This window comes from Homalodisca vitripennis, chromosome 5, assembly GCF_021130785.1.
Source record: "Homalodisca vitripennis isolate AUS2020 chromosome 5, UT_GWSS_2.1, whole genome shotgun sequence".
In the NCBI taxonomy this organism is placed as follows: Eukaryota; Metazoa; Arthropoda; class Insecta; order Hemiptera; family Cicadellidae; genus Homalodisca; species Homalodisca vitripennis.
In genome coordinates, this window is record NC_060211.1 from 73,256,010 (window position 1) to 73,283,588 (window position 27,579).

The 27,579-nt window shown below is 31.7% G+C and overlaps 1 protein-coding gene across 3 annotated transcripts in view; it reads left to right on the forward strand.

The window, feature by feature from the left end:
- Positions 1-26,736, forward strand: part of LOC124362361 (brefeldin A-inhibited guanine nucleotide-exchange protein 3) — a 105,497-nt gene extending 78,761 nt beyond the window's left edge. For all 3 annotated transcript variants that reach the window (XM_046816797.1, XM_046816796.1, XM_046816798.1), the window contains exons 28-31: positions 13,396-13,624; positions 15,172-15,413; positions 15,835-16,948; positions 21,612-26,736. In XM_046816797.1, coding sequence (XP_046672753.1) covers positions 13,396-13,624; positions 15,172-15,413; positions 15,835-16,948; positions 21,612-21,827 — 1,801 coding nt within the window. In that variant the 3' untranslated portion in view covers positions 21,828-26,736. The remainder of the gene's footprint in view (positions 1-13,395; positions 13,625-15,171; positions 15,414-15,834; positions 16,949-21,611) is intronic.
- Positions 26,737-27,579: the final 843 nt, after the last annotated feature.

Below are 27,579 nucleotides of genomic sequence, written 5' to 3' on the forward strand. Positions count from 1 at the left end.
TTATAGATTTTTCCCTTTTGTTTTACATTTCTCTTCTTCTTTTAATAATTTCACATATTTCTCACGTTGAATATGCAGATATGGTTTATGTGTCTGTCTTTTCTAATAGAAATTCTACAGCTTCAGTTGCAGAATATCAATGTCGGTTTCCTCAACATACAGTACCAAATCATAAGATATTTAGCAGGATTTTTATTAATGTTCATGAGACTGATTGCTTTTTTACCGCAAGAATTTCATCTAACTTAAGAGCTTCAAAATGTAGATGATGCTGAAAGTACTCTTTAAGTTCTTAAACATAGTCTTACTGCAAGTTTGCAGAGAATATCTATGCAACTTAATATCCTAAAACCTCATGTGTTGTGAAGTTTATACTTGCACGGATTATATCCATTTCATATACAAAAAATTAAACTTCCTTAGCCAGAAGACAATGCTGTGCATCTAAAATTCTGTGAATGAGTTAAAACGCATCATCATATTGTTTTAAGAATACTTTTTACTGACAAAGCTATTTACTCATGATGGTGTAACAACATCAAGAATTTCCATCAGTGGTCAGATAATAATCCTCATGCTACAACGGACAATAAGTTTCAGTGCAGATTTTCAGCTAATGTGTGTTGTAATATTGTGATGATGAATTAATTGGCCCTTTCATAATAGAGAACCGACGCAACAGAAATATACATTTAATCTTTACGAAATAAATTGTTTACTTCTCTGGAAAATATACCACTTTTAACACAGATGAATGTGTATTTTCAACATGACGATCTTCCTCCGCATACTTACTGCTCATCGAGTTACATAATTCTTAAATGAACACTTTGTAGTCAAACTGATTAGTGTTGGAGGATTTATTAACTGGCCGCCAAGGTCCCCAGACCTTACCCCACTGGACTATTGCTTATCGGATTGGATGAAAAGTGAAGTTGACAAAGTGAAAGTTAATATACAACATGAACTGATTACTCGAATTTTTATGTTCTTGCAACAGTGACACAAAATATTTGGAAGCATGTTAAGAAGCGTATAGACTGTGATGACAGTTTTAGCACCACACTACTTCCAAAACATAGCACATAAAAAATGTAAAATCATAATTTTTAGAAAACTGCAGATTTTTGCAAATATGAGAATTGATCCATGTTTCATTTACAAAAAATACTAAGGCTCAGTTAATTTTTGAGATACAACTTTGAGATTTTGCATGTTTGCTCTTTTTGAATACAGGATCAAATTATGTTTGAATTTTGAGATATATAGATTAGTATTTTTTATATTTTTTTTAAATAAAAATGTAAAGTTTACAATGTTAGAGATTTGTCTAGTGTTTAAAGACAAGAGATATGTTTGAATTAATACATAGCAGTTACTATACACTTCAAACATACAGCCCTTTATTTGGGAGCATTAGCATATTTAAACTATTACAAACTATTACTATTATTGATGGGGGGGAGGGTTATTGGTGGTTGTTAGATTGTCGAAAATTGGAGTTTTGTCTCATGTGTAATATATACACATAATCAGAGAATTTTAAGTGTTGTAAATTAAATGTTTTTGAATTTTCAGTAGGCCTTCCTCTTAAAATGAACAAATCATACCAATGCACACAGAAATCAGTAATCAAAATAAACATGTGCGTCAGCTCCATGCATACTATTTTTAAAACATACATTTAATACAACTATCACTAATAATAAAAAAAACTAAACAAAATAAATGGCATAGGTCACAAAATCAACAAAAATTCCATGCTTAAAACACAAAGATTCTTGGTATAGATCTGGAACTGAAATAAAAATCTAAGATCTTTTAAGTTAACTAAAACCAATCAATTTATTGTGTAAATTCAGGGATGAAAATCAAATGAGAAGAGTTAACTAAGAAACACACACTCTTCAGACTTAGAAAGCTAGCAAAAGTTTGTCTTGTGCATCTAAAACATTATTTTAAGAGATAATTGTGTATTTCAATTAAGAACAAAGGTTACTTAAAAATACCATAAAATGATAGAAAGTTTAACTTGGAAACCTAATCAAAACCATATTCAAAAACTTTTTCAATGGCACCTAAAAATAATTAGATAAAAAGATAGGCCTAAAATATTTAATTTGCTAAAGATGGCAGTGCGAATGTGATGCAAATAATATAAATGTCATCATATATTATACGGCTTCTCTATGCCAACTATCATTCTTTTCTAGAAACCACGACAATTTAAAATTACAGTCAATATTAAAACTACTTCAATACACAATGAAGTCAATACACGTGAAGTCGAAAAGTTTAATAACAAAATCTGATCTTCCTTACAAGATAAGTCCAAAACCTTTAGCCATTCAAACCTTGCTTCGCACAACTTATATTTATGTAAACCAGCCGAACTGTCCAAATAAAGCTGTAAATGGTAGTCATAAACTGTTCATAAATTGATTCAGTAAACATCCACTTTTTCCCGGGAAGGTTCATCCTATTGACAGCATTTTTGTTGCGTACGAAACTAAGTAATTATTACAACCCTGAAAGCTATACCAGGGTTTCCTCCTTGGGTTGGATACAAGCTCATTATTTCAAGATGGAAAATCTACATAATGGGGAGATGTGGGGCAGATAAAATTTTAATACACTCTCTGAGCGTCTATTTACACTGAATCTCAGATGGAGCTTTATTACACAGCACATGGTGCCAGGAAGGGGAAGTTTCTATGAGGATGTTAATTATTGCCCTCATGACTCTATTAAGCTGTACATTGACCTGTCATACATGAGCACTGTTTAGCCAGACAGGAGGACACTATTCAGTATTGGGATATATCAGAACCATGACAGAAGTACACAGTGCATGGTGCCAGGAAAGGGGAGGATGTTAATTATTGTCCTCATGACTCTATTAAGCTGTACATTGACCTGTCATACATGAGCACTGTTTAGCCAGACAGGAGGACACTATTCAGTATTGGGATATATCAGAACCATGACAGAAGTACACAGTACATAGTGCCAGGAAAGGGGAGGATGTTAATTATTGTCCTCATGACTCTATTAAGCTGTACATTGACCTGTCATACATGAGCACTGTTTAGCCAGACAGGAGGACACTATTCAGTATTGGGATATATCAGAACCATGACAGAAGTACACAGTACATAGTGTCAGGAAAGGGGAGGATGTTAATTATTGTCCTCATGACTCTATTAAGCTGTACATTGAACTGTCATACATGAGCACTGTTTAGCCAGACAGGAGGACACTATTCAGTATTGGGATATATCAGAACCATGACAGAAGTACACAGTGCATGGTGCCAGGAAAGGGGAGGATGTTAATTATTGTCCTCATGACTCTATTAAGCTGTACATTGACCTGTCATACATGAGCACTGTTTAGCCAGACAGGAGGACACTATTCAGTATTGGGATATATCAGAACCATGACAGAAGTACACAGAACCTGTGTGTCGCCCCCCCAAAACGATCCTGGAATGTGCTGTTCTTTCTAACTCTGGTTTTCACTTCTGCTGTTGTTTTTTGAAGGAGGCCTTTAAATGTGAGAGACTGCTCTAACATGACTTTTAAGTACTGAGGAGGTCATTCAGTTTAAGTTTGGCTCCACTGATACTAGTATTAAGCTTAAAATTAATATTACATATGTGATTAACCTCTCTTAGAAAATCTAAGGACTAAACTTTTCTGTGGCTGAAAAAAATTTTAATAAAGATACTAAACTAAGTTTTTCATTTAAGTTTATTAAGGTTTAAGATAGAATACTTAATAATTTTTTGAAATATTTTATAATTTTTCTAGTTAAACTGAACTAGTTGTACTGTGGCTAATTCAAGAAGAAGGAATGTTTTAAATTTTCAATATTTCTTATATAATGTAAAATAATGCATTAAAAAAAAATAAAGTTTCTACCTTTTAAAAGAAAAATGTTTTCAGAAAATTTGAACATTTTGTAAAACACCATATATATATATATATATATATATATATATATATATATATATATATATAAAATTTAAGAAAAAATGAGTGTTACTATATACTTTTATGCTTAGTGCATTGTCTGAGATGTGATTTTGTCAGAGACTAGTCTCCTGGAATCTGGAGTCAGCATCCGTCTGAAGAGATCCAAGACAAGTTGGCAATAAAGAAGCTCGAAACAAACTTTTGCATTGTTTCGACATCAGAGACACCTATAATACAAAACCGAGTCTTAATCTAGATAAAGAGGTGATTTCATTGTCTCATCAGGTGCACATTTGAGCTTCTTTGTTGGTGACTTGTTTTGGATGTCTTTCGATGGATGCTGACTCCAGATTCCAGGAGTTAAGTCTGTGAGTGTCAGATCTCAGATACTGCACTAAGCAGAAGGGGAAAAGGAGCTGAACTTAACATTAACACCTGTGTTAAAATATGATATGAAATAATTTTTTAACATAATTTTTATTGAATAATTAAATCCGGCCAATGGTAAATATTTTACATGAATTGGCAATCGTGCTCCAGACAGTAGGTAGAGTTCACTTGTTATCAGTTGAACAGTTACCATCAGTATTATTTGAGCCTTGCCATGTCTTAGCCTGATTTGTTAAAATTTAAAATTAATAATAATAAATAAAATTAATTAATCCATTTCCCCTTTAATGTAATTGAGAGCCTGGTGTCAAGTGTTAATCTCATTGTTCTGTGATGTTGAACATTCGTGTTTTTATTAATAAAATACTACTAACCTTAATAAGTCAAAATGAAGACACTAATATAGTAATAAAACATTTATTTAGTGATCAATCACTCAAAATATTTTCAGTTTTATAAAGTGCATACCAAGAACGACCCGTTATCAGGAAGCCCACGAAGTATGTCAGGGTAGGTGTAAGCGATATGTCCTCCACGTTACACAAAACGTGTTAATTTGTCTCAGATGACCGAGCGGACTGGAGTCGCTATGAATGCAGAGATTGTTTTGTTGTGATCGGGTGACGGTAACGGATACCCGGCTCCAGTCACTCTGCAGTCTTTGCTCACTTTCCTGCCTGACCAGTCCGTCAACATGTTACTACCATTTCATGCATATTTTATTCACTCAGCTTTTGTTTCACGCCTCGTATAGCTACAGCTCAACTGATATATCGACATATAATACCGGCTCGAATATATGTCATTTCTTCTCCCTCAATCTCAGAGAGTCTTTAGAGAGATCAAGTGTAGACAAAAACACAGTGGTAGGAGCATTTTTGCTCTCATATGTTGTTTCAGATTAATTTTGTGAAGAATGAATAGTACTCCTGTTCACCTTTGGATTTTACCAGATATTTTGCTCAATTTTTGTTAAAATATTTGATTAATATGTTTCTTAACCAATGTTTATAAATTGTTGGGGCTGTATTTATAAATAAAGAAAAACTTAACTATTAGCTATAACTTAACTAAGCCATGTGTAATATTGGGTGATATTCTTCTAATAACTAATGGGAAAATCGAGTGACCTTCCACTAGACTTGTTATTGACCCCAAAACTATTTACATTTTGCTGCATTTATGTCACCAATTAATTTGAAATTCTTGTGCTAAATAACCTTCCTCCACTCTCAACAGCTCATGTTTTAATCTTGTTCCTACTGTAACATCAGTTTTAAGCCAGACATGAAGTTCAATTCAATGAGATGTATCTCATTATAGTTGGTAAATCATTGAAAATCTAATTAGTCATTGGATTGTGAAAGAGATTTGTGTTGCTATCACATGTTTGCTATAGAATATGTATGAAAAACACAATTCACATAGCACACAAATCTGAAAAATTGATGTTAAATTAATGTCAATATTTTATACACTTGTATTTAATATTTTAATAATGAGTAATAAGTCAATTTGCTTGTTTGCTGTAGTTAAATACTGGTACAAATGTAAAATAGGCAATAGAAATAATATTTCAAACCAAGTTTAATTGAAGTTTCTTTTTTACAGAAATAAAATAAAACTACTAAATAATTACATTATTGAATAGAACATTAAGCAACATAATCATTATGTTATTTTTCTTTTACATTTAACTGATAGTATATCCATAGCATATTAAATTAATGTACAATTGACAGTAATTTATTTTGTAAAATATTGTTGTAAACTATTAAAAGATTAAAAATTTAAAAATACTGTGAAAATCTACTTCTGTTGTAGATTGCCAGTTTATTGAGTCAAATCTACTGTAGACTAAATTTTCTCTTTTCACAAAGGAAGGTGAAAGGAAGGCTCTTTTCACATACACAGAGCCTAACCACCAAATCTATCAAAAGTACCTTGTAAAATGGCAATATTGTATTTACAATGCTTTTATTCCTTTAATAACAAGGTAGGAGTACACCATACCACATGCTGTACAACAGGCTTATCTGAGGCTGCATGCAAAAGTCTATACCTAGGTACATGTTTACAATTTCACTGGTTTAAAATATCATAAGATTGTACTCAAATTGTTTACAAGTTAATTTATTCTGTGATTTTCTCGTTGCCGTCATAGTTACCCAAAATGCTAATGTATGAGAACGTTAAGGTTTATTGACCATTATACGTAATGTACAATAGATGATGTCTAAAAAAACAGTCCTATATTGGCCTAGACACAATGTTAACAAAAACCATTCACCAACATTTTGCATTAAATAAAATTTCATTTTTACGACGTGTTTGTTTTTTTAATCGCATGACAACATGACAATTGGACAGTGCCCCAAAACTAGTTTTGAAACTAGTCATCATTGACAAAACGATAGAAAGGTACATAATCTTATTTAATTTAATAATCAGAACAGTTAATACACACCCTGCTGATTCTTCTGTTTCTCCACAGAGTCTGGCATCATCAGTCTGACTTTAACCTACTTTAGTCATAGTCATAGTCAAACCATTTTATTCCATGATATGTAAAATTTATAAAGAATAGCATCACTTCAATAAAACTAAATACCAATATTAATTTAAATATTTAAATAAAACATTGGCGACATGAGTTTATTTTAGTGTACTGTAGTAATTTACATCTTAACAATTTATCTTCAGTTCTTCATCAAATTAATTAATTAATTTTGTATTAAAAATTCCTCAAAAGCATAAAAATAAAACTTAGTTAAAAAATCTCTTACTTCGTTTTTTTTATTTTAACAGATCTGTTTCCATTATAAATTTTGTTCGTAGATTATGTAAATATCTGTATAATATGTTTATTTTTGGAAAATTCAAGATTGTGTTGATAGGTATGTTTGTTAAAACGAGTATTATGTCTATGTATATTTGTTTTCAGTAAAGGATCAAAAGATTGTCACACAAATTATTGATTCAAATATATGTAATTTTTATACTGTAAAAATGCCAAGTTCATTAAAAACATGTTTAAACAGAATTTGTGTATCTTAAATGTTTCATGACATTCAAAGAATTTTTTGTAGGACCAACAACCTTACTAAATTGCTTATTGTTGTTACTCCATATAATATGCTTATTCCTTAAACTAAATGTGAGTGGATCAAAGAGAAATATATGAATATAAGTGAATGTAATCACACAATTTTGTCATTTTGTTGGAGTGCATAAGGACTACTAGACATTTATTAATAATGTGATCTACATGTTTATTACAAGCTAAATTCTTATCTATTATAAGTCGTAGAAACTTTGTGTGGTCTACTTGTTGAATTTTGTCATTGTCTATAAAAATGTCAAGGTTGAAATTTGATATGGATTGTTTTGCAGAAACAGAAATATAGTTAGATTTATCTGAATTAAATAAAAGTATTCCTTTTGTCAATAAAATCCTTAGACCAATGAAATTTCAGTTCCAACCTTCATCAGATGTTTCTGAATAGTACCATGTTCTGTTATCATCCCAAGTACTACTCACATATACCTTTCTTGCTTAAACATAGGAGAGTAATCTAACCTTTTAGCAAATGGAGAGATAATCATTTTTAATTGTCTAAGTCCTGAGGCCTTTCTCCATGTCTTGAATCTGATCCTCTTTTCCCAGGCTTTTACAAGAGCTTTACTATAGGAGAAGACTACTTCACAACCTGGCTCTAGCTCTAACAAAAGGCTCTCTGAGCTATCTTAACCAAGGCATACATCATTTCATTCCCAGGAATGTCTTTATGACCCGGCATCCAACCAAGGATAACTTTGTTCCTCTTTACCAATTTCATTAAAGCATTCCTGCATTTCCATACTACCTTTGAGTATACTGTTGACCTTGTACTTTACCAACTCTTCTGATTCTGTGTGATAAATGCAATCCAATACTCCACGAGGACATCCAGAATAAGACAAAGAAGTAATCAGCTTCTCTTTAAAAAAAAAATCTAATCTGTGTTTAACAATAATATAATATTGATAACTATGTAACGAGCACTACATATACAAACACTAATTATTGTTCAATGTCCTTGATATTAAACTTGCTGGTAAAGTTCTAAATTCAATACTATACTGAAGTAGTAGATTATTTTGAAAATTGACATGATTAAGAAGGAGAATATACAGTCTTACTCTTATATATAGTAAGACATTATTTATCCTACTATTATTTTTAAAAAATGTTGCATATTCATTTCATATTAACTTTTATTGATGTGTTAAATAATCAGTTACAACTTTCTTTCGACATGAATAATGTAGAATATTGGAATAGATCTAAGTTGACCAATATTTCTTGAATGGACGGTAAAATATGTGTGTAATAAAATCTCAGTACTTGACATCATAGAGAAAAATGGAAAAAGGTTTTAGAACTATCAACAATAAGTGATTACAATATTTGTACTTAATATTTTTTTATGTCTAGTAAGGTTTTATAATTGAGGCTTTGCAAATTACTAAGAAGTCAATAAAAGCATAGCAGCAATATAAGTGTAAAACAATAGCAGTTATAATTTATTAGAGAGTTAAGATAAACTTGCTGCTGGAATATCACTTATGTTTCTTTTATAATGGTAATCAGTCTAAATATATTAATATATTTTAATTGCAACTTCTCTTTTGAGTGAAATTTGGATCTCAACTATTCCACAGTATAGACCAAAATTGTAACGATTTTAGAGATCTTTATCAATTATAAACAACATTGATATTTACACATTTTTAGCAATCTCCCAAAATTTCATAGTGACTGATGTTTAAAGTTTCAAAAGGAAATATTTTTATCTCTGCTATTTAACATCAAGAAGCAAGCAGAAAAAGGCTTCAAAGTTGTGAGGTTTGTCTCTCTGCATAATATCTTGACAATAAACTGACCTGTACTATTGACGTTGTGCTTCAAGCTTCATTTCTGTATAAGGAACTCTGAGTTCGATGATGGTGCATGTCACTCCATGGGATTTTTTTATAGAGGTAATCACTTCTTACCTCTATATCTAAGAGGTCTTATTACTACTCTCATATATGCATATGATACTATCCTCCAGCTACATGAGAGATCAGAAGACTGATTTGCAGTGAGCTCAACGCAGTATATAAATACTACTCCATGAATGGCTTTGTCTATCAAAAACTAGCCAGTTGGCATTTGGGATAAGAGCAGCTGATGCCCCAGTCTCGGCATAGGAATAGAATCGCAAGCCACATTCCTAGGAATAGTAATAGATTACAAAATAAACTGGATTCCACACCTGGACAATCTCTCCAAAAAAACTAAGCACAAGTATATATGTTATAAAACAAATTAAATCATTCAGTAGTACTGAAGCAGCCTGTAGAGCATATTAACCCTTCTTTCTTAACTCGGACAGATGGAAAACTGTATAGAGGTGTTCAAGAACCTGGGGATTTTAACAATTATAGCAACTGATGCCCAGAAGGTAGTACTGTTTGTGGATGGTGTAGATTTTCCGAGAAATAGAGGTATACATTAACATCATATAAGAGGTGGTAACCTCCACAACCTTCAAAATCAACATCTTCAACTGTATGAAAGAAACCCATCATACAATGGACAAAAGATTCAACCAGATCCCACAAGAGCTGCAGTTAAAGACATGTAAACCACGAAAATCAGCATTGCATGAATGGCTATGGATCCTCCTTTATTTTATTTACTGGAAGAATACCTACAAAGATTATTTTTACATTAGTTCTATGTAAACAAACTCAGCACACCCATAAGAGATTCAAACATGACATATTAACACATGTAGTCTAACCATCTCAACACATGCAACAGCATTTTATAGTGACTTGGTGTGTGTTTATACTTGTATTAATTAAAGACTTATATGAAAATCAATTTCATGAACAAAAATGTGAATATATCATGTAGCAAGATATGCTGGGAAAGATTTATTATGTAGACTTTAAATTTTGCATTAAACTTAAACTTGATTTCTACAGAATGAGTTCTATGATGTATTTGTGTCAACTTCTTTTTTGTAAAATTGTCTGTTTGTCTGTTTATGGAATATCTGGAGCTATAGATTTGAATTTTGCGTGTAACCTCAGCATACTCCTGCCTTGTAAATAGTGTACGTACAAAGTTATGAGAATAAAAATACAATATAATGCATTTACAAAGTTAATTAATTACTATTTAGTTGTAACATAACCTAGTATGATTGTATTTATTGTATTCTATCAGATATCCATTCAAATAAGAGTTTCAGTATGCCAGCATTATCTGTTAAATTTTTTTTAACATTTCTTTGTTGCTTCATAATATTAATGTAAATAATTTAAAATGGTAAACTTTTACATTCATACATTTTGGTAAATTAGTATAAAATAATACATAGCAAAGTGTTTAGAGCAGAGCATATAGCAAATCAAAATGTTTTAAAAGGTACAATCTTTAAAACAACCATACCAACCACTATATTAACATGCCAAACATTGTTCACAAATATCGGTGATATCCAAATTAACCCCAACTTTAATTTATACAACCCTGATGTTACTATTACTACTACTCTAATAATTAGCATGTTAATACTCTCAAAGATTATTATGCATTTTCAATTTGATATTTCAAGAGGATTGCCACAGATGAAACACCAGAAGGAATATTTTATTGGGATTTGTCCTATATTTTTATCTGAAAAATTTCAGTTACAGTTAATATTTTCAATTTATAATGAAATAGTGCTAATAAGTTATTTGATATTTCACTTTTAATCTTTCAGTGCCTAGAAAACAGCAGTAAAGGAAAACTTTCGGTTTGTGTTAAATTTTTTGGTTATATGTTCATTTCCCAATGATGTGGTATAAAAGCAGAGTACATATTACAAAACGTTGAGCTGGTGATATCTTTGATTACATTCCACAGAAGGCATTGAAGCACTTGATTTTGCCATGCCACAATTTATAGCATTGGATGGGTTATCTCTTGTGTAGGTACGGGTGGGTACAATATAGTTAATGGTGATCAATGGTGCCCACTTTGGTAGTCATCACTTAAAGTTTTTAACACGACAAAATGTAGGTCTTGTTGGCCTAGAAATGTTCCTTTCTCCATCTGCAACTGTTGAAAAATTAGCCAGGTCAAGACGAACATTATGTTATCTACTGAGCCAACGTAACTGTGCTAATGGTAGGGAGAGGTGTTGCAGATGTGATGGATGGAGGGCTACGATGAAGAGTGGAGTGTGAAGGTATTGGGCAGTAGGCTAGGATGTAAGATGACTCCTGGGGATGGGTAATGTGAAGTGACAGGCTGTCACATGTCGTTATACACGGGCCTGATATCACTTTCCTCCTTGGTTACAGGAGCAACTACCTGCCCCCTCTCCTCGCCCCCAGTCTACCAGCCTGGCCTTTCATTAATAACTTCTCTCCTCCTCCTTCAAGCTATAAGGTTGGCTGTCCATGTAAGGCTTTGTGAATCACCAGACACCAGTCTTAGAACTGGCGAGCACCCTAAATACAACAAGAAATGTACCTGCAGATTAACATTATTGACAATATTTTCAGCAAAAGATTATTAATATGTATTATTCCTATCGTTTCATAAACTTTCCTACCCATATTCATCATACTTTTAGTTTAACCTCTCACCTTTTTCATGTTAGTTTTACATGTATTGAACTGTCAATTTATCACACATTCATCTTTTCATTTAATTTATTCTTGTGGTAACATTATTCAACCTTCTTGATATTTTCTAATGACAATATATTAAGTTTTATTATCTTTTCTATTTGGGTTTTGATATTCAGTAAATTAAATTGTCTATAAATCTGACTATGCCTTAATCAACAAAATTCTTGGCAATATATAATTTAATGGGACCAAACAGATTGTCTGTTACCATTGTTTAGTTTTCTAAGTAAAGTAGAAAATTATGTTCGATGCTATTTGTACACATCTAGTTACAGCACTTTTATCCCTCTCTATATATGTACACTTAGTCAAGGAATATTACCACCTTTAAACCAGATCATGTTTGATTTTTTCAGATCCTGTCCACAAACCAATGTTAGATTATTTTGTATTATATTGTTTGGTGCTTAGTATTTTGTGATCTTGGAAATCATGCAAAAAAGATTGTCTATTAATGGACCTTAATTGATCTTTTTGTTCACTTAGAAGAAGATGAGAAAACCCCTCATTTTGCTTAGTCTTAAAAAAGACCTATGTGCTGCTTTTCAGTAACAATTTATTCAGGATGAGTAAGGCTGGGTGTAAGGGCTGTCTCCTGTCAAGATCCTAAGAGGAGGGGTAGCAGGCACTATCTCAGTCAATTCACCTTAGAAGAAGGGGAGATAGCTCTGTTCCATCCTCTTTAAGTCAAAGAGGAAACTGGCGGAGAGAATGCTCCCTCATATTGAAGCATGAAAAAAACCTTCGACACTAAGGGAGCCTCACCCACATCAACAATCATTCTCTGCAGTAAACCTAAAATATTACATATGTATATCCAATAATAAAGTCATAATATAGTATATTTGATATCAAAGATATAATCCATTTCATTCTTTGTCAACCATCAATATTTTGTATTTTGTCCAAACTATTGTGTTAATATCGATTGATTAAAGACAATCAAGATGAATGGTAAGTATCCAGGAGGATATCACACTCTTTGTTTTACAATAAACAACGGAGACTACACTTCAAAGAATTTGTTGGATTACTTTGAAGATAGAATTGTGTGATTAATGCAATCCAGAATGGTGATAGTTGCCGACATTGGTTTGACTATAAATTTCATTAAAATCTGAAGCCTTTCAATGAGAATTATCTTTGACAATTAAGGTTAAAATTTCCTAAAACTAGTTTTGGAACCTTCTCCGCAACTTTTGAGAACCATTTAAAAATCCATTAAAACCTTTTTAATTTAGGTCACCCAATAACTACCTTCACTGTGGGGTTATCCAGAAACGACTGAAGGTGTCTCCTGATGTTGCAGGCATATAGTGCTGAGTGCTGCCCCTATGCTGACCCCCTGCCAGTGGGAGGTGGTCTGTCTTGGGTTACACAGAGCCTGCTCTCTCTCGCTATTCTCTTTACATCAGCTGATGGCCGGGTTCCGTCCTGGCTCCCACAGTTTCTACGGTGATGGCGCACACGTCAAGGTGGCGGCTCGCCGGGACTCCACCCCCCAGGAGTCACTTAGGCTCAAACAGCTGGCACAACAGGTGACTGTCGTGGCTACAACTATTTCATACCACATAGCTGCATATTGTCTTTGTGATTCTGCTAAGACTTCAAAGAAGTGTAAACTTCTCTAAGAAATTAGTCCTTTGCAGTTTAATTATTTCTAAACCATTATATTATGCAGCATCTATAAAAAGTATGAATATCCAATTAGGACAAAAATTTTATCAACAATTATATTCTAGTCCCTTTTATATATTTATTTGATATTTGTTTTTCTTACCAATTTTGTACTTGAAAACATATCTGTTAACCAATTAATCTGTTGGCAAAAATTATACATAAAAGAATTAGTATAAAAGAATGTTAAATTATTCTTTTATACTTTCTTTATACCACAAGTCTTGTGGAAGGTTAACTATATTTAGTTTAACTAAATAATTATACTATTAAAGCCTAAGAATAGATTGTATTCATTGTATTTTTATGTTATCTTACGAAAATTTCAACATATCATGACTATTTATCCTGTGATGAAGCAAAGATAAAGATGAGTGAAGAATTATAGTTTTACTTCAACATGTTTCAGAAATAAGGTTCAATTAATTTTTAAATTATTGTAATTAAAATATCAGTAAGTATGTAAGTACAAATTTGGTTTGGCATGGAATCATATGCTATTAAGTATTTATCCAATTATACTCACTAGTTGTATCGTTTTTACGCTGATTACTCAGCTGGAACAACTGCTCAGATGAGCGTAATAGTTGAATAGATTCGATTTTGTAAGTGATTGTACATACTTAAAGAGAATAATGGGTTTGGGATCTTTAGGAAAAGGTGGAAAGATGAAAGTTATTTAAGTACTTGTTTCAGGAATGGGAAAGAAAAGTAAAATATACCAATGAACAAGTAAGTTAGGTCGAACATTAGGAATGTTTGATGAGGGGGGAGGGTTGGTGTGAGGCAAAAAATTGATACAAAAGAATGAGTAAATTCTATAGATACTAATCTTTTTTATCATAATGTATTTTGCACCAGCATAAATGGAATAGGAGCATGGACTAGGGAAAGCAAAGAAAAGATGAAAATGCCAATTATGGCAGTCTTGAGAAGCAAGATGTGTTGTAAAAGGAGATAAGGATTGTTAGATTGTATGATAAAGAATATGAAAGTAAGAATAAAGATCCAAATTAAGGGTAGGATGAAAGAGTTTCGGGTATGAAAAGAGATAATGGAATATATGGCAACCAGAAAAATTCTTTAGGGAAAGACAGAAGACCAGAAGATAAACAAAAAAATAGGCAAAGTGAGGGAGTGTTATTTGAGAGGACAAGAGAAATTCAGGAAGAAAGAAGATGGGATGTAACGTGTGGTGGTGGAAACTCCTGCTAAAATGCTTAAAATTATGGTGATGAGGAGGAGAAGACCTAAATGATATTTTTTCAAGTTAGATTCATAAAAATGTTTCACCATTATTCATATTTATCAGAATTTACCATTACATGTAATCAATTTTTAACTAAAGGACTAGTAAACCTCTGAATGGCTGTAACATAAATACCTTAACATTCAACTGGTGTTGTAGGTGTTCCTTCTGGAGGGCCAGAGAGGCGAGGACTGTGTGCTGCTGGCAGACGAGGGATGCACGGATGACCGCAGTTACATCCTGCTGCTGTATCCACAAGATCTAGCACCCTCAGCTAACCCTGAACATTATGTGGTCAGAGTGCCATTCCGTAACCTGCTGGTGGGTCTGCTCTCTCATCAGATGTTGCTGCAGACTGTGGGTAGTCTACTGATACAAGGCACTCCTCACGTCATACCTAGGTCAGCATCGTCAGTGTTTTGAGGTCTTTCCTCATTGTAGTTGGCTACCAAACTGAAGTGAAAAATAACATACATTTGTTTTGATAAAATTGTACATTTATTAAATTAAATGCATATTTGAAAAGATAAAAAGGAAAATTTATCTGATTCTTTAAAAATTATTACTAACAACTTAAAAATACTTCTTCCAAATAAACCATTGAAGCTTTTACATTGATATCAGTATTTTGGATAATCTCTTCCAATGTTTGGCATTCTAAGTATTATTGATCCTCTGCACTACAAATATTTTACAAAACCTGTTGATAATGCGAAGTAGTTATAATAAATAAAATCTGAAGCAGTTTACAATTTACACAATCTTTAGTAACCCTAACGTTTTACTGTATTCTATTTGAAAGTATTTCTTTTTGTTTTGTAGTCTGGCTAACGTGCTTCTTCAGTCACCTGCTGCAACGCCCAGTGATAAGAGTGACAGAGATCAGCCAGTTCTGCCTGGCATGATGCCATACATGTCTCAGCAGCATGTACAGATCTTGCTGTCATGCTTGGACCTATCATATGATGCCGCTATCCAGTTTGACTCTCGACCTGGTCTCAAGTTCCTGATACAGAAAGTGGCAGGGATGGAGCGAGCAGCCAATCTCTATCGACAGGCTGGAGCTGCTTGGATCCTTAAGGTAGTCACTCTGTTCGACCTAAGTCTCCATGAGCTGCGAAAATCTGGTGCGACCTTAGATTGTGTCAAGAGAATCATAGAGGACGAGGATTCCAAATTGAAGCAAGAACTTGATAAGGTAAAAAAGAGTCCTGGTATGGAGAAAGGCGACAGCATGATGGAATCAGCTTCTGTCGGTAATGTTGAAAGTGCTTGTAATGACATGACAACGTTCTTGTTGCGTTTGAGACAGAGTTTTGACAAACTTTGTGACACTTACATTGACGTTGTGCTTGACAAGGATGGTGCTCATTCTGCGGTGGATCGCATATCCGACCAGCCCATATTCTTCTTGATCGCACAGACTGATGATTTTCCCGACATTAAGTGGAAGGATTTGTCTGAAAACATTCTGAGTAATTTAGAAGATGCAAAGACAAGTGAACAAGGTACAAGTGAAGACTCTAGTGGTGACAATGATGATGGAAGTGATGAAAGCGATGACAAGCCTGATGAGAATGAACAGCAGAAGGATTCACCTGAAAAGGATTTGAAAGGAAATTTGAAAGATGTTAAGAGACCGTTCATGTTTGCCGACCTAGCTCAGCAGTACAATGACTCAGCAAGTGAAGGAGAGCCAGAGAGCTCCATCCAAAAGGATGATAGTGTGTATAATGTGGCAGGAGGAAACGAGGTGGAAGGACTCATGGAAGAGTATAAGAGGAGGAAGCAGTTGTGTGCTTTGCCTCTCTCAGCACAAGCAGAAAAACGGAAAAATCCCTTCAATCAAAGGAAGACATCTATAGACCCTCCTCTGGTTCCCACAGATCCTCTGCCTCCTGAGATTGAACAACAGAGGAAGAACAGCATTTTCAAGGTTGGTGTATTTTATTATCAGTATTGAACTGATCCAATTCATAATAGTATAATTGTTATACTCATGGGTAAATTATAACGCAAGAGCCACTTTGTATTGAAGCACATTACCTATATTTTCGTGAAGAAGTTTCTTCTAAGAAATAAATCAGTTGTCTGCCACTATAGTTGTAGTGGACATCAAAAGGTTGAGTATGTAGAGGGTTAAAAAATCAAATGTTACTTTTTTTGTTAATCATACATACTTATAATCAACATCACATACCTTAATAATAGTTATATCAGCATTAGCCAATCAATGAATACTAATTCCTTTATTTGTACAAGAGTACAGATGTTAATTTAAGGCCACATGGCTCTTTCAAACTTTTAACTTCAAAAAATTCAACTAATAAATACATAACTCCAGTCAAAAACACTAATAAACTTACATCCTGGCTACTGTTTTAAATTCATTTAAAAATTAAACTAAAACTAATACTTTGCATAGTAACATATATTACACAACAAACAAAAATGTATTTTGAGATGCTTTCAGTCAGTCATTCATTCCACCCATGTCCACACCATCTGTCTCGGCAACCATAATCACCTGATCTAAGAAGAGTTTTTTCAAAGCTGAATTGAACTGTGCTGAGATTAGAAATCATCATTTTAATCTATATGGTCTTTATATTGTTGGCTAACACTGATGTATGTTTGATTTGCTTAACTGGTGGTTGGTTTAAAATGTGACAAGTTACAAAAATGACCTTTCAGAAAAATTATATTTTAATTCTATTACACCCATAAAAACTAGTGTAAATGATAATTGATTTCTTTCTTAGGGAAATTCCTTGGTCAGTTTCAGAGAAAAACAAGGTAGTGTGTTTATGTTATGCAACTTGGCTCAGAGGTCTCAGAGTATTATTTCAATGAAATTTTTTAATGGATAAATCAAAATATTTGCCAAATAAATAAATTGGACCCGGAAATGTTTTCACGCAGAATCAAGTATTCTGAGAGGATCTTTTTTACCATGTTATAAAAGAAGGTTTTAGTTCTGGTTTGGTGGCTTGCTTCAGACATTTTCTTCTTTTAATAACTAGACTTATAAAAATGGATTGATTTACTACTGGACTCCTTGTTCTGACCTGAAGTGGTAGAAAATGAAACAAGAATTGATTAACTGAGTCATAGCAATATAAATCAGCTGTTTATTTAATATCACAGAGGCTGTTCTATTGTTTCACAAAATTGTCAGCCCAATCAAAATCACTGTAATGAAGGTTGCAATAATCTTACAGAGATAAGCCTAACTACTAGGCATAAGTAAAAGTAAAATTAATACTCCCTCAACCTCAAACTCATAGAGAGAACAGGTGTAATAATATGGTTAGATAAAAATCATTTTAATTAAATTTGTTGATATACACTTGTTTTAGGTAATTAAATATTGACAAAATTGAAACAGAACATAAATAAAATTATACAAAAATATTTTATTGCTCAAAGTAGGCACATAAAAAATTACATTACCAGTTTATTTATAAATGTTTACCTACTGATACCACAGCCATATCAATATCAATTATACAGTATGTTCATCAAAATGTGCACTATGAAAAACGAATGTAATAAGAAAACTTATATTCAAAGATTAGTTTATTTAATTTAGAGATGCACACAGATCTGGCTGTATTACAAATATCAATGATGTTGTATTTAAACAAAGACAAACAAAATGCATCCATTAGATATATATTTAAGTTTGTTATTTAAACTTCAAATGTACTATAGTACAATTATTTTCTATACCATAAAAAAAGAAAATAGCTTTTAAAAATAACGTTTTAAACTAGCTAAAGCTTGGGTATTTTTTAAAAGTGATTCCTATAATAAATGGCCGTCAAGCAGTCCAATTTAATCAAGCTAAATGAGACTAAAATGTGAAGTTTTATCTCTGGATCAATATTTTCTGTTCAAAAATATAACAAGCATTGTAAGTATTAGTGAACTGTGGAAGCTTGCACGCTGACTTAACATTTGATGAGGATCAGAACGTATTCTTGTGACAGATCTGCTAGTAAGGGTGTGGACGGATGCTGCCCGGGCCAGGTGTGGAGAGGTGAGGTTTTGAGTGATGGCCAGAGAGACAATGAACAATGTTCACACCCAACATCTCACTCAACACTAATCACTGCTCATCATCCACAAATTGGAGATTATGGCAAGCCTTCCACTCGCTAGAGGCCTGCCATTCCATAGATTTATTCACTTTTTCAGCTTCACTTTGCAGGTGGAGTTGTGAACCCATAATATTTCTGCACCTGTCCTCCCTAGATTCAGTTACTAATGTCAAAAAGTATTGATTTGTTAAGCAATGTCAGAATATTATTTTTACAATTTCACTATATACCATATGTTATTTTTGTATGTGATCAAACAGCTACTAATATCTCTTAAATATCTTTAATTATCAGAAAATTAAGTTTTAAAACATATTACTCCTTAAAGAAACAAGAAATAATACATTTTTGTACTTCTCGTTGGAATTTTTGAAAAAATTAATTATCTAGGTAAAAAGTTGTATTCCATTAATTATTTAATTATTTTGTAAGTTTAATTTTAGATAATTTGTTCAGGCATGACATTAAAAAATAAGTAACAAGAATTAATTAGAATATCTCTAACCTATCATAAATATTAATGTTATTTACATTTAAATAATGTATTTAAAATAGTTTCAATCATTACAGGGTGTTAATTATTAATATAAAATAGATATTTTCTAAGGCTAAAGTAAAATTATAAATCTTACATAACACAATTGCAGTAACCTTTTTAATTTAGTAAAAATTCAATAAAAATATTATCTTAGAAACTCTTAGAACTTAGAGTTTTATAGTTGCCTTAGAACTATTTCTTGATTCCTTGATAACTGCATAGTGATTCAGGCTAGTTCATATGACTGCCATTTTTTATTGTTATAAATAACAACTAAGGGACATCTGAGAGTTGATTTTTATGAATCAGTTTGGTGACAATATTACTAAATGGTTCAGCGTACTATAGTGTGGAACATTCTGTGGTTTGGCCTTCCTTATTATTATTATTTAGCCATTATCTTGACTATTTCCTTATGTAATGGAAGAAAACAAAGACTGAAGTAAGCAATAGGTATACATTAAAATGAAGAGTCATCAGATGCGGTGGAGGCCTGTTGCAGTAGGACCAGACTGTACTCCTCACTTAGGACTGATTAATCTGGTCTTGCCTCACCTGCACTTTACCTACAGCAGTCTTAATTACTCATGTGACCAGCCCTCCTAACCTCACCTGTCTCTTATGTGTTGGCTGTGATGAGGTTTATCATGGCAAGCAACAGAGACCATTTATAACATTAAACTGTTTGAAGTTCAGCGGAAATTAAAATTATTTTCTTGTGTTTACTTTTTTATTACAATTACAATAATTTTTATTTGAATTTATAAAGTAAATTATAAACTATTCTCTAATATAAACGTACAGGTTGTGGAATAAATAAATAAGTCATTCAAATTCAAAATATTCTTTATTTACAGTTTCATCAAGAAATTGCAATGGCGTCATATAATAATAAACCTAAAGCTAGATAGTCATGAGTAAAACCTTTGATTGTATTCTACACAGGAGATAGATCATTCATATAGACAAAGTGCGCTGAAGTCTGGGGATTTTAGTTAGTTCTGAGGTCCGACGTTGGGGTTGCGTCATGTAAAATTTTTACATAATACAAACAGCTACATGTCACTCTCTGGGCATCTGCCAAATTAAAAAGTAATTAGTGCTTGTAACAACATAAATATCATATAATAGAACAGAAAAAATATTAACATAACAAAATCCACTAACAAAAACAATCAGCAAAAGACAATTAGAATCACTAAATTAATTTGTAATTAAATATGTGCAAAAATGTTTACAATCAAATCTTGGATGTAGAACCAAAGGTAATTATTAACCAATACCCAATTAACTGTTTTGTTAATTGTGTTTATGTAATGTCTTTACACTTTAATAAGCCAGCCCAATTTTAGGAGATGCTTCAAGATGGTGGCCATTTAATTTATGAAAATGTATGTTCTAAGCCAATTAGTGTTCACACTATATTCGATAAAAAATAACCTGCAAAAAACATAAAAGTTTAAAATTTGATTTCCAAAAGTCTTGGAATTTTTCAATATCTTAAATTTTTTGTCATCTCATGATGTTTATAGACAGTTGACAGTGACGTGTAGAAGCCAATTAAAGGTACTAAAATATTTGATTAGAAATATTTCAATTATAAAACATTACACAGAGTCTAAAACATTAAAATACTTTAAATAGTTAACAAAAAAGCTTTAGTTTTCAAAATTTTAGGAATAAGAATTCAAGATGGTGTGATGCTTACACTATCTAAAATGTTAAGTCCTATTCAATGAAGTGATTGTACCAACTTCTGTATGAATTAATTTGGGGACTGTGTAAACAGTTATGTGTAAACTGTGTAGTATTAATACACCTTTATATTTTTAAATCTCAACAGAATACTATACAATTAGCTGTCACCACAGTACTTGTTCTAAGACCGTTAATGAACTAAATTTTACCCTCAGGGAAAGCTGAAAGAAAGGAGAAACAGTGATGTCTCCATGTTTCAGGATAGCGAGGCACACGTTGCAGTCTGGGCGGAGATGTTGGTCTCCGTGTTTGACTTATTATCCCAACTGGATGATACACGTTTCCGCACACTGCTGCCTGTTCTGTTTCGTGGGGTGCGCTCGCTGACTCAACACGCGACACACCCGACCCTCAAGCTTGCCATCGCTGAGTTCTTCCACAGAGTAGCTCTCATGTATGGTTTCAGCCCAGAGTAACTTACGGTGCCGCCACCACAGCCTTTGTGTAGCTTGTCGTCTAGTCAACTGCTTGTCATAGTCTAACTCAGTGTTTTTCAATTATTAGCGATTAAGTTGTAAATATCTTAATATATTTTTAAGAACAGAAATGAAATGTCCGGAAGGCCTAATGACTGTAGTGACGAGTTTGTTTTTGCCCCTTTTCGGTTTCATGCTTGATCTCAGCTTTTTAACTTGCCCATTGGAAATATATTGACACTTTCATAATGGAGGAACTAACATTGTTAATTTGAAAATCTAAACATTTTTCATTGGCTGAGCGTGAGCCATTATCTCAGCTGGTAGGAAAGAGCTGTTTATTTGTTTTATCTGAACGATGTCCTTGAATCCATTTGAGGTACATTTTTCACATCCACTTTGCAGGAATTGTAGGAATGCAGGAATAGCCCACAAAGGGTTTATGAAAATAATGCTTGTGAGTATAATTCATTTATATATCAATTTAAAGCTATCAATATGTGTTTTATAACATTACAGTATTATGTTTCAAGGATTGTAATCCATCCTCTTATTCAAGTTTCAACATTTTTTTGAGTATACTTAACCCCATACCTTAAGATCTTTTTATACCTGAAGAAAAAGAAACTGATTACAACCCTTAAAACATAGTATTATATTTTCTTAACATTGCGATGGTAAGCATCTGAAATCCTGATATGCTTTTAAATCATCCACTGCCAGTAATAAACTTTTAAGAAAAAATTTTAAACTGTTGAAAAAAAAAATGATTAAAAATTTCAAATTGAATTTGACAACCTGAAATAAATAGCAGTTTTTTTTTTAACTCTCAGTGCCAACATATGGACGTTTTAAGAACTCATAAAATACTGATGTCAAATGTTCTGAATGTTAAAAAAACTGATATAGAAAATTTCATATTTTTATGTACAAAACCTATAGCATATTGATTTATATGAAAATAATCATTCTTGGTGTTGAAAAAAAGGATATTTGTAGTTCTTTATTAACACTATTAAAGAAAAGTTTGCAGAAATAATTACAAACATTTATAAGATTTATTTCTGTTTATTTACCTTAGCCTTTAAGCTGTTTTTGACTGCAATCAAAAATAGTAATATAAACATTTTTTAACAAAACAGAATATGAAAGTTGCTAATAAATAGTCAAATTATGACTTTCTAATAATTGTATACAACTTTTAAAACACAATTCTGAAAAAATCCTTTGCAGTCTTGAATTGGAAAGTTTTTACAAAATGTGTAATTGTTATTTGATCTATAGCTGTGACTGATTGTCCCATGAAGCTTGAAGTAAGATTTTTACTTAAGTTAAGAAACAAAATTGTAGTATGCTGGTACTGAGGATCATCTTTGTAACTTGATTCTTCCAATAGTCGGTTGTCATTGGCCGTGAAGGTGTAGGTGTCAATGTGATGTAATATTTTTGTACTTGATTTGAATCATCTAGAGTTTCTTTTTTAATAAATCTACTAATCAAAACTAGCCAATTGATAATTTTTAGAGACATAGTCAGGAATGTCTAGTTATTTATTGGCAAAGACACACAACATTCTTGCCATTATTTTTATTAGTGAAATAAGCCAATATTTAAGTTTTTACCCTTAAAAATCCATATATTGAATTCCTGATTTTCTTAAGAACAATGCAATATGCTATATCTCCAGTTTCCCAATTAATAAATATGCAAAATTAACATATATCCATAATTTGAACTCTGTACATCAAGTACAAAGAAAAACCTATTCATTAATTCTATTGTTTTTGATAATTATGACACTGATGTACCTAACCATGTTTCTCATTATTCTCCTTATGTAATTATTGACGTTTGTACCATTTTGGCTCTAATATGTCACATGAAGTTAATACATTAATTTAAATTTTTTATGGACATCAACCATTTTGATTGTTTACAAGCTGTACTCAATTACAGTTTTATGTATAGAAAATGTAAATTGAATTGTGATAAAATCTTCTATGAGCATTATGAAGTTCAGCATGCAGAGTTTACAAAATGCTTCAAATAAAAAAGTTCCTCCATTTTGAAAGTTAAAACCACACTGCTTCTCTTGCTAGAAGTCTGTGAGTCATAGCTCTCTATTAGAATTCAGTGTTTTTTATTTTATCCACTATTCTTTCCATTTAAAACACCATTATATTGTTTTAATTGTTTGTATATAATATATATTTTAGCTTATATTAAAAGAAGAAAGAACCTATATATATACATAATGTCTATATATTTAAATATCTTGGCTGTCTTTGAGCTTTATGGATTTGCATGCTGAATACAAATAAATCTACTATTTTTCACCAAAGTGCTAATTATTTTAATGAGTACTACTTTTGAAGTATATTTTTGTCTACAATGCTAAAGTGATAATAATTTTAATTTTATTTTGCATACCTGTAGTTATATCTTGTCATGCGTTATATGTTCTGAATAGTTTATGTAAAATCGTCTGCTTAATTTGAAACTACATTAAGTTATACAACATCTCTACACTGTGTTAATACTTACTTTTATAGTACCTGTAAGAAATGTTTTAGCTCAAGGTTAATTATTACATACAATACAAAATACTTTGCTATATGGACAGTTATATCAAGTTTAATTGCTTAAATTTGTCTTTACCATATCTTCATGTATTATAATTTAAGTATTATTTTAAATATTAATCCAGTGCTAAAATGTCATTATATGACATTTAGTGAGTAACAATGAATCAATTACTCAGTATACAATGCATTGGCCATAAAAATTAAATACAATTAAAACGCATAAAATAATCTATTTTAAAGTGTCGTAGAATTATTTATTAATTTATAAACACATTTTACTATACAGAGACAGTAAAATTATTAAATATCTTTTAGAATTATAAGCTATATAAACTGTATTAAAACTAAAATGGTATATAAAATAAATAAATGTAACTATACATATTTACATATTTATAACATTTTGACATCTCAGTAAAAAGAGAAAATGGGCTTTGTTTGAACTACAGGACATGTGTAGCGAGACCCAGTACAAAACAATGTACTGGAAAATAATTTTGCTCTAAAAATAACAATGTTATAAATATGTAAAAATTAATATTATAAATAAATAAATACAGTACAACACATATAAATTTATAACTCTCATTGATCACAAATAACTATATAATAAATGTAATGTATTAAACTAAAAATACGAGAATTTTATGTCACCTGAAATTGTTACATAACTAAAACAAACTAAATATTTATGTTTTTAAAATAAGCAAGTTGTTGGAGGACTGTAATTAAAATGTTGATTTATATTGGAATTATTGTGTGGTAATTTATAATAATGCTGACTTTTATTCTTTTGCCAATTAAATTCACTTTAATGTTTCTGTGTTACAGTAACTTCCAACACTTCTGATGCGGGTTTATGTTAGTATTATATAATCCTAAGGTTTTATACTGATTTAGCTTTAACTGACACTTGAAACAATCACATTATTGTCTTGTCATATTCACTTGTACACCTTGAAGTAATATTTCTCTCTATACCACATACATTCACAACACTACTTGCCTATACAGTTTAGTAGTGACCAGTATTACCGCAGACAATACTGTTAAGATTGATTTACAATGTAACGTGATACGCAATGATATGGGACACAATGTAGGACCAGTAACAAAAGTCTAACCTTGGCAGGGGCGTATCCAGAGGTGGTGCAAGGGGGATGTAAATATTTTCAATGATATATGCATGGTATATTCAAGCCCTTGTGATGAACTAGGACATTTCTAAGTAGCAAAAATAATGAATTTATTTTGTAAAAAGCTTTTAATATAACTGCTTTAGAACTAGTGTCTTCCAAAGTTACAATATTTTTGTTACACTTTTCAAACCAACACCAACACCAGGAGGAAACAACACCAGAATTCGTATTTTTAGTGTCAATTATTTTTTGACCATAAAGTGTTTTATAAAATTCAAGCATTAATAATATGTTCCTGAAGGATATTTTGAAATTCAACTAAACCATCAAGCTGGGCGCAAAACAGTAAGGAAGGTTAATCTTTGTGTTATTACCTTGGCCACATCCTAAGACATAGAAATTTGGCACCAACTAGCCATATAATGAAGTCGTAGTATTATTTTAATTTTGGGCTATAATATAGCACTACTAATGCTGGTTGTCATCACTAATACAAATGTTACAGAAATATCACTAGATAACAGATAACAAACATAATTAAATTCAACATTGTATGAGTCAAGAGATTGTGTTTGCTACCAGAAAAAAAAATATTAACACGTGAGTAGCAGTGGTGGCGTACTTGCTGAGAACAAGTTTATGTATGTAAAATATTTAAAAGATTAAAATATTAATTTCCTGAATTTGTTTCTACTGTACAGGAGAATGTTTTTTTTCAACTTTGGAGGTTACTAGCTATGGGTGATTGCACTTTAAAAAACTTATTGAATAAGTAACCATTTTTAAATTTTTTAATGGACGTTAAAAATGGTTACAAGAATTATTTATAAATGTCTTGTATTTAATTAGTGGTGGATACAATTTAATTATTTCGTAATGGTTGTTGTAAAAATAGAAAAGTGAATACACTGTAATAATTATATATATCCACCATCCTCTGTCCCCTGAAATAAAATTCTAGATACGCCCCTGACCAGAGGAAACCTTATGAAGTAATAGATGCTTCCAGTAGATGTACATCATCAACGTAGTCTTGACTCCATGTGACTGCCTGATAAACAGAGTATCTATGTATAATCAATATTTTTGTGAATGTATAAATGTACAATCGTTTGTAGCTAATTAGGCCTGTAATGTAGCTACCAGGTGTAGTATCTAATGCAAATATAAATCATTGCAAACCTATTGCATTGTTTCTTTCAGTCCTTTCATGTTCTGTGTTAATTAATATTAACAAATCACTTAAATGCTTTAACTCTGTATTTTAGCTTCTTGCATAGTTTTTGTTAGTACTGGCCAATCATCTGGAATTGTCATGTTGAGGAACCTGCCTCTAAAAACCAATCGCCATGTTGTGTTTTATCACTACTCTCTGCTTTGTGTTGCCATGATACAGCAGGTTTTCTAAGTCATCTTGAAATAATTTACAGTATTACCCTTCAGTCTTTTTTTATTCTTTGTGTTGCTACCTAGGAGTAATTTATAAAACTTTTTGTACATCAGTCCTTTCACAATGTAAACCCCTTCCTAAAAAAAGTTCTCTATAGTAACATAAGAAAAGTGTAGAGATTTCGCAATAAGCAAGAATGTAAGTTAAGTACATAATTATAATTGCATGTTAGCATACACTTTCGTAAGCATAAGTCGTAAAAAAATGAAAAAGCTTTTTCAAAGAATTTAAAAAGCTTCTCAACAGTGAATTACAAATAAGTTTTTTAAAGAAATCTTTAAAAGTAAAAAAAATGTGAATGAGTTATAGCATTCAGATTATTATATGGTTTTGAATGTATGGCGAAACTGTAATTAATATTTTTCAACCATTTTAGAACATTTGTATTAAATAGATAATTTGTAAGAACAAAGACTTGTTGTACATATTTACAATTTATGTTTTTGTTTTTTACTAAATATCCACCAGGTGCACACATCAATGTGCACATAGACATATGATAGAGAATACAAAATTTACTTTATACTCACAATAAAAAGTCTAAACATTAGATCATTTCAAAATACTTGTTTTTTAAG